Source organism: Panthera onca, chromosome C2 (genome assembly GCF_046562875.1).
Source record: "Panthera onca isolate mPanOnc1 chromosome C2, mPanOnc1 haplotype 2, whole genome shotgun sequence".
In the NCBI taxonomy this organism is placed as follows: Eukaryota; Metazoa; Chordata; class Mammalia; order Carnivora; family Felidae; genus Panthera; species Panthera onca.
The window spans coordinates 461852-474846 of NC_138347.1; the positions used below are offsets into that span (position 1 = coordinate 461852).

General features: G+C 48.2%; 1 protein-coding gene across 1 annotated transcript in view; it reads right to left on the reverse strand.

Moving 5' to 3' along the window:
* Nucleotides 1-10092, reverse strand: part of PCNT (pericentrin) — a 135533-nt gene extending 125441 nt beyond the window's left edge. The window contains exons 1-2 of the mRNA XM_060640680.3: nucleotides 9933-10092; nucleotides 6930-7133 (exon numbers count right to left, since the gene is read on the reverse strand). Coding sequence (XP_060496663.3) covers nucleotides 6930-7133; nucleotides 9933-9989 — 261 coding nt within the window. The 5' untranslated portion in view covers nucleotides 9990-10092. The remainder of the gene's footprint in view (nucleotides 1-6929; nucleotides 7134-9932) is intronic.
* Between the last annotated feature and the right edge of the window lie 2903 nt (nucleotides 10093-12995).

Below are 12995 nucleotides of genomic sequence, written 5' to 3' on the forward strand. Positions count from 1 at the left end.
CCAGCTTGAGCCTGAGCCTCTGAATTTCAACCTGACCCTGATCCACAGGCAAATATATTCTGTCCTTTAAAAGAAAAGGTAATTCTTTTTTTTATACTCTAAGAACACAAAGGTCCACGCACTCCACTCCTGCCACCGCACCAATCAGACTTCAACAGCCTTTCCCTAAATATGACCTTCAGATTTATCACGCTGTCCCTCCTATTACAGTTGCCTATTATGGACTGACGGTGTCCCACAAATTCCTGTGTTGAAGCTCAACACCCCCTTGTGACAGCAGGGCCTCGAAAGAGGTGATTAAGGTTAAATGAGGTCACAGGGTGGGCCTGGTCCAGCAGGACTGGGGTCCTTCTAAGAAGAGGAAGGGACACCAGTGTTCTCTGTCAGGTGAGGATGCGTGGAGAAGGCAGCAGGCTCCAGGCTCCAAGCTGTCAGCACAGAGCCCAATGCGAGGCTTGAACTCACGAACCATGAGATCATGACCTGAGCTGAAATCAAGAGTCAGATGCTTCACATTAAATCAGACTGATTATTTTTTTAGCCTTAAGAGCCAAGGGAATTTGCCTACTCGGATTTGGACTTGCTGGGGATCCATTACCCTTCGTTGTTTCCTATTTCTCCCTTCTGGAGTGGGCTGTCTATCCCATCCCTGTTCCACCACCGTGGTTGGGAAGCATGTAACTTTGGTTTCACAGCCTCACGGTGGGAGAGAAATTTGGCCCCAGGAGGAACCCTACTTCAAGTCTTACCCATATCTGATTTAGATGATATCTAGATGAGAAAGAATGCTGGAATGAGTAACGATCTCTGGGGCTGTAGGGATGGGGTGAATGCATTTTGAATGCAAGAAAGATGAATTGGGGAACCAAAGGAGAGAATGTTATGGACTGAAGTATATCCCCCAAAACTCTCATGTGGAAGCCCTAATGCCTATTGTCACTGTATCTGAAGACAGGGCTTTTGGGGCGCCTGGGTGGCTCAGTCGGTTGAGCGTCCGACTTCGGCTCAGGTCACGATCTCGCGGTCCGTGAGTTCGAGCCCCGCGTCGGGCTCTGGGCTGATGGCTCGGAGCCTGGAGCCTGCTTCCGATTCTGCGTCTCCCTCTCTCTCTGCCCCTTCCCCGTTCATGCTCTGTCTCTCTCTGTCTCAAGAATAAATAAACGTTAAAAAAAAAAATTTTAAAAAAAAAGACAGGGCTTTTAAAGAGATAACAGGATGGGACTATAATCCAATAGGACTACTGTCCTTTGAGGAGACCAGAGAATACTGCTTTCCTGCCCTCTCCCCACACAGGAGACCACGTGAGGACACAGCAAGAAGGCAGTCATGCACAAGTCAAGCAGAGAGGCTTCGCCAGAACCCAACCCTGACAGCACTTGATCTCAGACGTCCTGCTTCCAGAACTGAGAGTCTGTTGTTTAAGCCACTCAGTCTGCAGTGTTCTGACAGCTTGAGTGACTCACACACTGCCTTTCAATTTCCCCTACCTCTTCCCTCCACTTCTTCCAGCTGACCTTCTCTCTCCTGGCCCCCATCCGGCCCCAGACCCCAGGGGCTCTCACCTTCATTCCAACTCACACGCCGACCGTGGCAGAGCCGCGTGAGCTCACCAGGAGAGAGTGACACCTAGCTCCAGCCACCTGCCATCCTCGGCGGTTCGATCCCAGCACGTAAGTACACAGCCCCAGAATCCTTAATCCTCACTCCCGTGGGAAACCCCTTTAGCAACGGGAGTACTGTTTATGCACAGTGCCTTCTGCCTTCAGTCCTCCAAACTCCACTCACCCCCAAAGCTACTCAGGTCAGCACCTTTCCCTCACCCCCTTCCCTGAGGTTGTTCTGTCCATGGGTAATACAGTTAGGGCCTTGTTCAAGTCTGCGTTCCATCCTGGGATCCCTCATTCTCCAGATGGCTTTTTTGTTTTTTTAATTTACATGCAAATATATTTTGATGTTTTAAAATTTACATGTTGATGAGGTGTCTGAGTGGTTCAGTGAGTTGAGAACCTGACTCGATTTCAGCTCAAGTCATGATCCCAGGGTCGTGGGATCAAGCCCTGCGTCAGGCTCCACGCTGACTGTGGAGCCTGCTTAAGATTCTCTCTCTCCCCCTCTGCCCCTCTTCCCACCTGCGCACTCTCTCCCTAATAACATAACATAAAATTTACACGATCACACAGGGCAGTTTCACTGCCCTAAAACATCCCTGCTTCACCAACTCTCCCTCCACCAACTTCCGGCATCCACTCATCTGTTTACAATCTGCACAGTTTTACCTTTTCCAGAATGCTACACAAACAAAACCACACAGTGTACAGCCTGTCAGACTGGCTTCTTTTAACTCAATAATAGACATTTAAGGTCCCTCCATGTCTCTGTAGGTCCTGAATGTTCATTCCTTTGTATTTCTGGATTGGAGCTGCTGATAGGAATGCAAAATGGCAGGACCACTCTCTGGAAGACAATTTTTGGCAGATTTTTAAAAGGTTAAATTGAGGTGCCCGGGTGGCTCAGTCAGTTGAGTGTCCGACTCTTGGTTTCAGCTCAGGTCATGATCTCAAGTTTGTGAGATTGAGCCCCATGTCAGGCTCTGTGCTGACAGCCCAGAGCCTGCTTGGTATTCTCTCTCCCCCTCCACTCCCCAACCCCGCCTCCACTTGCATGCGTGCACGCGCTCTCTCAAAATAAATAAAATTCAGAAAAACAAAAAAAAAAGGTAAATACTTGCCTACCACAGAGTCCAACCATACCACTCCTAGATAGGAATGAGGTGGTAGGGAAGAGGAAGTAATGAACTTGAATATGGCTCTGATTTTTAGAATCTTAGTAATGTTTCCCTTACTCAAAAAAAAAAAAAAATTAAATAAAATCAACCTGGACGTAAGAAGAACCAAAATAGAAGACAAACAATAAAACAAAATCATGTTATAAATGAATAACTATAATGAAAAAATTTAAAAAAATATATTTAAAAAATTAACTTATACAACTTTGGAATGCTAAACAACATACTTTGGGATAATAAAGACAAAAAGAACTAGCACTGAACAACAAGGGTTTGTTTAAACTGCACAGGTCCATGTACCCACAGACTTTTTTCAATAAACACAGGGTGGGCGGCACTGTAAATGTATCTTCTCTTCCTTGTGACTTTAACATTTTTTTCCCAAGCTGACTTTATTATAAGAATACTATATATGATACAGAAAATACACAAAATATTTGTTGACTGTTTTATTATGTCATCATTAAAGCTTCCAGTCCACACTAGGCTATTAGTAGTCATGTTTTGGGAAGTCAAAAGTTATAGGCCGATTTTCATCTGTGTGAGGGGTCAGTGCCCCTAACCCCCATGTTGCTAAAGGGTCAACTATATATTCAAATATCCCACTCTAGTTAGTAAATCTGTTTTTCACAGTAGTGAGGATTAGCAATCCTCAAACTAATGTGCATATATTTAAAGATTGAGAAAGTAAGTAAATATATTGTAGCGAAGATACTTTCACTATTGGTAAAAGAAATTAAGATTAAGAAGAGGGAAGGGGCGCCTGGGTGGCGCAGTCGGTTAAGCGTCCGACTTCAGCCAGGTCACGATCTCGCGGTCCGTGAGTTCGAGCCCCGCGTCAGGCTCTGGGCTGATGGCTCGGAGCCTGGAGCCTGTTTCCGATTCTGTGTCTCCCTCTCTCTCTGCCCCTCCCCCGTTCATGCTCTGTCTCTCTCTGTCCCAAAAATAAATTAAAAAAAAACGTTGAAAAAAAAAAAGAAGAGGGAAAAAGCTAGAATGAACCCTGTGACGTTGGTTAGGAATTGAAAATACTAAAGTGAATTCGTGATTTTTATTATACATACAAATTGACAAAGAAATAAATATAGAAGTGTACACATACAGGTATTTATCACCTAGCTCTGTTGAAATAGCCCAGAAGCCAAAGACACCCCAACAGCAATAAGCACAACTATCACCCAGATGTTGGTTTCTAAACATCATTCTCCACTAAAAGAAACCAGAGCTCCTTGAAGAAATATCTGATTACAGGGCTGCTGACAGGGAAAGGATAAAATAACCCTGGAAAATCTTGGTGCCAGAATGTAAGGAATTAAGGTGCCAGAAACAACGAGGACATGGTAGAAGGACAGGTACCAATTCAAAGGCACTACCAATGGCCAATCTATGTATTTCAGAAACAAAATAAACACTGACATGGTTGATATGATAGATTAAAACCCGAAGAATAAAAATCCCTGGGCACCTGGCTCAGTCAGTAGAGCATGCAACTCTTGATCTTGGGGTCATGAGTTCGAGCCCTATGTTGGATGTAGAGTTTACTTAAAAAAGAAAAAAAAGAAAAAGAAAAATCCCTATGTCCATACTGATATAGTGAATAAATAAATACCCTCTGGAGTGAAGTGACAGTTCCTCCTTGCAGCAGAATGTCAATTAATACACAGAGATAGAACGATGGAAACAAAGTCATCATGTGGCCAACACCACTACAATAAGTGCTGCAAGCAAGAATCATCTATGGAAGCTAAAATTAGTGGAGCAAAGCATGATGAGAAAAAGGGGTTTGCGGGGTCTCTAAGTATCTCCACACAATATACTCATGAACTCCAAAGTTAAAAACAGTATTTTTTTTTTTTTCAACGTTTTTTTATTTATTTTTGGGACAGAGAGAGACAGAGCATGAACGGGGGAGGGGCAGAGAGAGAGGGAGACACAGAATCGGAAACAGGCTCCAGGCTCCGAGCCATCAGCCCAGAGCCCGATGCGGGGCTCAAACTCACAGACCACGAGATCGTGACCTGGCTGAAGTCGGACGCTCAACCGACTGCGCCACCCAGGCGCCCCAAAAACAGTATTTTTCTATCAAGAGAAACCTGGCAGGTCTCACCTTAACTAAGTGATCAAAACTGGCATCACCTGTAGGGAGACACGTCGAATACCAATACCAAGTGCACTGAGCAGGGAATATCACCACTTCTACAATGTTCTTGCCAAAATTCACAACATGATTTTAATCAGGAGGAAACATCAAACAAACCCAAACTGACAGGCATTCTACCAAACGACTAGCTAGGACTCTTCAAAGACGTCCAACTTATAAAAGACTGGACCACACTAAAGCAGCATGGGCAGTGAGATGCAACACAGAATCCTGGACCAGAGAAAGGGCATTAGTGGGACAGCGGGGGAGATCTGAATGAGCTTTATTAATTAGCTCATAGCATTGTTCCAGTGTTAATAGGAACCAATTGTAATAATCGTCCTGAAAATACCAGATGTTGACATTCATTTCAAGAAGCTAGGTGAAGGGTATCTACAAACTCTAAGCTAATCTTTGCAAAGTTTTTTTGTAAGTTGGAGATTATTTCAAAATGAAAAGCTAAAATACATAAAACATTTAATATAAAATAAAAAGACTTCCTGGCGCCTGGGTGGCTCAGCCAGTTAAGCGTCTCTTGATTTCAGCTCAGGTCATGATCTCACGACCATGGGATCGAACCCCAAATCGGGCTCCACGCTGAGGATGGAGACTGCTTAGGATTCTCTCTCTCTGCCTCTGTCTCTCTCCCCTGCTTGCATGGATAAAAAAAGTGTATTTAAAAAGTTTTTTTAAATGTGTATTTACTCAGCGACAGAGAGAGCACCCATGTTCATGGGGGTGGGGGCAGAGAGAGAATCCCAAGCAGGCTCCTCACTCAGCGCACAGCCCAACATGGAGCCCCATCTCACAACCATGAGATCATGACCTGAGGCAAAATCAAGAGTTGGACGCTCAACCGACTGAGCCACCAAGGTGTGCCCCCTGCCAAAAAAATGTTTACTATAAAAAGACTCCTCTGACTTGCAAGTAAGAATAAAATTAATAGCTGTTAACTATAACTTACAAGCTTTTCTCCTCAAGGAGCCTAGGAGAAAACACACAGAGAAAAAGCACTGGGAGTAAACTCTCAGTCCTCCCAATGTGGCTTTTACTCACGCAGCTGTGATGGAGACAGGGCTGCTGAGAGCTGCCGCCCAGTCCTGAGACCAGCACAGAGGATGGTGGTGAACTTCAGGCCCACACTGGAGGAGGCATGAGCTGGGCTCAGGCTGGCCCAAAGGCTGGGCTCCCAGAGTGCTGGCCTGCTGCTCCCCAGACGAGGGAGTACAATAGCTACGTCTTTCAAATTCTCAAAAGAAGAATTCCAGATGTGTCGGTAGAATATCAGAGACTTTACAGGCTGGAATTCCACTTTTCCAACAAAGCAGGCGAGACACGCTGTGAGTTTTCGTCAAATGCTGCCCTCAGCCACCAGTATGTCAGCTCATTCTAGCAAACACCCAGACCTACACCTGCTCTGTTGCACACAAAATCACAATTCAAAGCCCCTCAATGGTAATGCACAGAAAAAGTCGCAAGGAGAGCCCAACTACAGGTGATTAGGGGGCCACGCGGGCCCAGCATTCTCAGTGTGCACATCCACTAGTGGGCCACACGCACCCCTGTAGTTCACAGGGCCTCAAACAGAGGATGGTGGTGCCTCCTCCAGCAAGATGCCCTTTCTGCACCACTTCACCCATTCCCTCTTCATCCCAAGTTCAGAAAGGAAACGAAAAAAAGCAATAAGTAGATGAAGGAATATTATGGTTTAAGTGTGCAAAGAAATCCCTGTCAAAAAGGCTGATACATAGAGCCACACCAGAGGAACTCACACTTCTAAGACTTCCATTACCAAAGCAATACCCTATACTGACACGTGCCTTCAAACAATCCCTAATCATAAAACAGAAAACATTTACTAGGAGTAAAAACACAAAAACATATTCCCCTTGTGTAAAAGTGGAACGCTCTTTCCCCACCTTTGACAGGTGAAAACAGACCAAAGTCATGCGCAACAACTAGAAGCTAAGCAAGCTGTTAATGCACAGTGCTGAGTAAACCTACCTGAGCTGCTCCTGCCCCATCAGGGGTGTCGCTGCACGATGTGTTTTTGCAAACGTCCCCTCTTCCCAGGAGTCCACCATCTTCGGTGGCTACCGGGCTCTCCTCCTGGACAGGCGCATCGACAGCCGGGCCCTTCCTCTTCGCCGTCTTTTTCTTCGGATGCGCACAGTCACCTTTTGTTTTTCTCTGTCGGAAGTGAGCAAGCTGCGCAAAAACGTAGAAAAGTAGTAAAGACAAAGGTAACCAAGAAAAAAGTAACAGAACCACAAAGCCAATGAGCTGGTGGGGCACATGAGGCTCTGGGGCTGGCTCAGTGTGCTCAGCCAAACCTGGCCAGACCCACGTCAACCAACAGATCCCTGTCCCACAAACTCTGCCTTCATTAATATCTGCGATGCTAGCATTTAAGTTCAGAATTCTTTTCAGAGTCTAACAATGACGACTGTTAATTATGCCTATATACAGACAGAAAAAAGCAATACAGCCAACTGGCAAAATAGCTTTCCTAGCCCCTGGAAGTTTACAGAGAAATAAGATTTTAAAAAAACAACACATCTATTTAAAAGACTGATAGCTTAATCAAGGCATGCTTAAGGTTTAAAACTACACAAACGCTAAATCTCTTTTTGCCCCCATTTTCCCCCAATCGAGAAAATATATAGCCTGGCCAAAACTTCCTAGCCACAGATTCTGAGACAAGGTACAGAAATAGCAAAAAATTAATTAAGCCAGGTCAATCTAAGATCCTCCTTTATGGAATCAGATGTTCTATTTTTCACGACACAGCTCACCAATGCACCAGGGACCTCCACAGAATGTCACCCATCAGAAGGCACAACCTAGCTGTTCAGTCCCTCAAACTGAAGGGTTTCAGACTCCGTTCACACGTCTCCCACTAACACCTTATTCAAAGGTATGAGACCTAACATCACTCTTTCATATGGGGGCATCGGCTCCTTCAAATGACAACTGTGCTCATAAAAGCAAATGCATTTAACAAACATTTGCATAAGTGTAACACAAAAGCACACTTTCGCAGACGCAGAAAAATTACATAAGGTCCTTTACGTGAGAAAAACCTTGTCTCCAGAACAGTCAGCCTTCCAAACCAGCCCCATGTTCATCATTTTATGCCTTGCTCCATCAACTCTGGCTGTCCTCAGGTTCCCTCCTGCATCACCATCCTTGACTCTCGCCTGGGGTCTCCCAACAAGAGGTGCCCATTTCCTCCTGCAACGAGATGATCCTTCCTCATCACCCTCAACACTCTTTCAAACACATTTATGCATGCTTACAAACCATGACTAGCGCCGGGAAAACGCACATCAAATATTAAACTCTGCCTCATTTTCATCTCCTGGCTCACGTACATGCCTGGGCGCCAGCACATCCCTCTTCAAACACCACTCACAAGTTTCCTCTCCCAAGAAGCCTGAATGAGGCCATTCTGTCCTCTGCCTGTCACCTTGCCATTAGATGCTGCTACCCCATCACTGTCTCACATCAGTCACTATGTGTTCTGAATGGCCTCTTTAATGCAGCGGCCCTGTGGTTCCCTCAAAAGAAGAAACTAACACTGAATATTTCCTACTAGCTGGTCCATGTGAAATTCCCAATGTCTGGCCACTCTGGCCCCAAACACAACAACTTACCATGGCTCCACCTACCGATCAGGTAACATTGCACAGACTCTCATTCATCCCTTGACAGAGTGGGTAGGTAACCTCCTCCACAGCTGGGGAAGGGCAGGGAGTCACAGCCAGTGTCTGCTTGCTCCACTCTGCCTCTACAGCCAGGGTCTTTTCAGCTTACAGTTTAATCCCCACAATATACCCCCCCAAAACAGCGAGTACCAGTTTTATGTGAAAACTGGGGCAGAAACAAGGCGATAAAAAGCATCCCTGGAGACAAGTGACTCTATGACCAAAGCGAGCTCCCCAGGGCATCCACAACCTAGGAATGCAATACATACCAGGATATTCTGTCCAGGTGTCTGGAGATTACCTAGGAAGCCCAGCATGAGGGACCGGCTCCAGCAGAGCCCCTCAACCCTCACCTGCTCAAAACGTCCACTTGGGCCCCAAACAGCAACTGGGCCAGAACAAGCATTTCTGGACCCCACGGAATATTAGACAGGTCGGCAAAAGATGTTCTGCAATATAAACATGTGTTCCTAGACTGCCACTCGAAGACTTTTCTTTTGAAGATTAAAAAAAAAAAAAGGTGCATAATTCCCAGTAAAACGAAAGTCTGCAAGTAGTTTTAAACAGATGGAAGTGAATGAGCCCTAGGGAGAGCGTCTATGACGCCCACGAATGCAGGTGAGTCACAGGCCCTCTTAGTCCTCCAAGAACCCTGAGTTCTGGTGAGGTGGAGCCGCGGCAGGTGCAGGTGTGCACAGGTGAGCAGATGTACAGGTGAGCGGTTGTACAGGTGCGCGACGTGCTGGCTGTCTATGACAACGAGGACGCGCGGTGCGGGGGCACTGCCGCCCCCCTCACTACCAGCCCGTCCTTCACGTTCTACTGGGATCGGAATGTTGGCGGGCGGTCCGGGACCGCGCGTTCCTAGGCCACCAGCATCCACCGGGGTGCCACGGACACTGGCCGAGACTCCACGGCGACTCGAAGGGCTGCAGCGCCAGCTCCTCCGGAAAGGCGGGAGGGCGCGGCCAGGCCCCGCCCCGCTCGCGGACGCAGCCCCGCGATTCCCGGCATGCCCCGCGCCCGACCCCCCCGCGCACGCCCCCGCCCCACCCCGCAAGTCCCCAGCCGGTGATTGGCTGCGACCTCGACAGGGGCGGGGCCGGGCAGAGGGCGGCGGATTCAAGATGGCGGCGGCCAGGAGGCGACTTCCAGTCGAGCCGGCGGGAAGGGCAAGACTTTGGCGGTGGTCCCCGCCTGACCGCGACCGCTCCTAGTAGGAAACAACAGCGGTCACCGGAACCTTCCCCGAGAAACCCGAGCTGGGACAGCGGGAGGAGGAAGAGGCGCTACCGTTTACCTTCGCTCTCCCGGCCTCCACCTTTCTTCGCCGCTGCTCTTGCTCATCTTCATCCATCTCCCTCCCGGAGGCTCCTCGCGGAGCCCAAGAGGTGACGGGGTCAACACGCCGCCGCCTTCACTCTATTTACACTCCCTCCCCCTTGTCTGGGCTGCCCTCCCCCCGCAACAACTGTCACGCAGACGTGGGTCTGGCGCCGCCCCCGAGTGTGCGCCGTCTGCCCCGCTGCCAATCAGAGGGCTGCGTTCTTGCCCTCGCGCACGCGCAATCAGAGCTGTGCGGCCCGGACGGAGCTCCGCCCATGTCGACCTCTGGCCTCCCACTGGCGCGTTGTCAATACCACCTCCCAGCAGGACCAATGGCGGAGCGTAGAGGCCTCGGAACGCTCTGTGGTTGGTCGGTTTTAAAGGGGTCTAGCTGTCCAATGGGTGGGCGGCGAGCGCTGGCGCGGGGACCAGTTGGGGCGCGCGCACCTGTTGTACACGGGGCTGCACTAGCGACTCGAAAGGCCTCTAGGCGAGTGTGGCTGTCAGCCTTTGTCCTTGGTCGTGTTAGTGGGGCGTTAGACTTGGCCGTTAGGAAGTTTAAGCCGGCCCCACAGCCCCTTCTTTGAGGGGGCTGAGAGGCCGCCCACAGGCGTGTCCCCCGGGAGCTACTCGGTGAGCGCCAGGGAGTCCGGGAGGCCGCGACTTCGCGGGCTGAACGGCTGATCTCGGGGCTGCGGTTGGCGTCACACGTCTCGCCCGCACTGCCCGTCCTAGAGCCCCCTCACTTTCAGCCAGGTCCTCGGTCCTCAGGGGTGGGAGCCCGGGTCACCTTGCCCTTCGCCTCCCGGGACGCTGTTTCTGTTCGTTTCCCAGTCGCAGACCGCCAGCCAGACCACTTGGATTTCATTGCTCTGCGTCCCTCCCCCGTCGTATGACTTCACTTCTCTCTGTTGCCTGTTGGTGCCTGGGAATCCCGGCCACGGCGTCCAGCGTTGCAGGGACTGAAGGCACTGGGAGTGGTGCCACTTCCGGACCTGTATTTTTCTCACTGGGGACACAGTACCGTATCGAGGTCTCTGATTTAATGCGTCTGCCGCCAGCTTGCAGCTTTTGGGTAGTGAAGCGTAGGATTTGACCAGTGGGACAAATCTGGCACCTCTGCCACGAAGCAGCCCCCTGGATCAGAGTATTAGGAGGGACCCTGTGGTGGAGAGAGGGACAGGCTGAGATCCTGAAGCGCAGGAAAGGCTAACTTACACATGTTTATTCCTGTTAGGACAGTCTCTGGAGCCCCAGCATAGAAGGGGCTCCCTAGGGCCAACTTGCCAAGTGGTCTTTAGCCTCCTTGAGAAAATTTTGGTGAAGATGTGATTTTAAGTGATGCTGTAATTGTACCCAGTTCCAGATCACCAGAAAAAGAGCTGGTTCAGTGAAAATCAAAAACAGTCTTTCAAGTGGAAAATGATTAAGGCTTGGAAACATGTGGGTCAATCATTTCAAGTGTATTGTAAACAGTCGTTAAAAAGGAATCTTGTACTTCCTGCTCAATTTTGCTGTGAACCTAAAACTGCTCTAAAAAATAAAGTCTGAAAAATAAGTAAAAATAAATAAAAAATAAAGTCTGTTAAAAATTTTAAAGAAAAAAAGGAGTATAACTTTGGTTATGAATTCATGGTCTGTGGGAATCCAAAGTCTCATGAGATCATTGTTCCTTAGCTTCAAACTTCACTTGAACCTGTTTGTCCAGTTAAGGAAACAATGCAAGGTTTTTGTTCCTAGCCCACAATTTAACAATCAAATGCCGTTGGTGTAATCAAGCTCACTGGAAGCTGATAAACTAGTTGACGATAATCCAAAGCATCTCCCTGCACCCTGTAGCATAACTGCACCAAGTGGTGATCCTGTTTGCCTAAAGGGGCTTAACATCCCCGGTCTCACTTTAACCTTTTCTTATCACTGTTGGAATATCCCATTTACAGTTAAAAGGAAGATGAAAGCATAGTGCCCCCCCTCCCACCGCTTTGAGTCTGTAAATAGAACAGCAGCACCACGTTTCGGTGGCAGGATTAGGAAACTGTAGAATTCAGGCAGATGACAAGGACAAGATGGGAGTCCCAAATGCCTCTGCTACAGATGTGAGCCGTTGGGGAGTCAGGTAGGATGACACTACTTCAAGTGACCTGCCACTAGAGACAGAGTGGCACAAAAAGCAAGATTGGGGTGGATGGTCTTGTTCTGGGCGATGTTGCAGGAGACATGTAGATTTCTGGGTTCCTTCTGTTCCGCTCACCTGTTCCCACACCTTTACTTGGACGGGGTTTGTGTGCCGGCTGTGCGCTCCCTGCTTGCTGTCTTCTCTGACTGAATCAGGGTAGCAGTAATGCCCTTCATCAAGACGCGGTAATGACAATCTTGCTGACACAAACTCATCTTTCACCCTCAGTGAGAATGTGTGATTATAAGCAACCACAACTTAGACAAATCTCCCTCAGAGAGTGCTGGAAGCTCAACTACCAAAAAGCATTTCTCCTCCTGAGTCAGACCACAGCCCTTCAGTAAGTGGAGCTTCCATTCTTAGCTTGTAGAATTGAGCGGTGTGAGCAAAAATGAGTGGGAATGAGTGGGCTCATAAGACCAGGGGTCAAGCAGGCAACACCAGCCAAACACAGGGTCAGACTTTCCTAGAGCAATTACAGCCCCAGATCTACGCCTGGATCTCTCAACCTTTACGTGTCGCAACGGATTTAAAACTCAATGGGGCACTTGTCCACAGTTTTCCCACACTGGTTCGGTCATTGGTTTTCAATCTATGTTCCCTAGAACCCCAGGATCATTTCCATGGTCATTCTAGACTATGTTAATGCTGGACCTGAGTCTCAATTTATTTTTAACAATTAAAAAGCTGTGCATATAAATTATGTAGATACTCACCCCCTTTGTTAAGGAGGGAAACAACCCTCACTCCTTAAGTGTGAACTGTGCATGTGACTTCCTCCCACTGAGGACAGTGTGGGAAGGGAGAGAAAAATAGTAACTGGGGAGTGGAGAAACCTAACAAACATACCTCTGCCAGGTG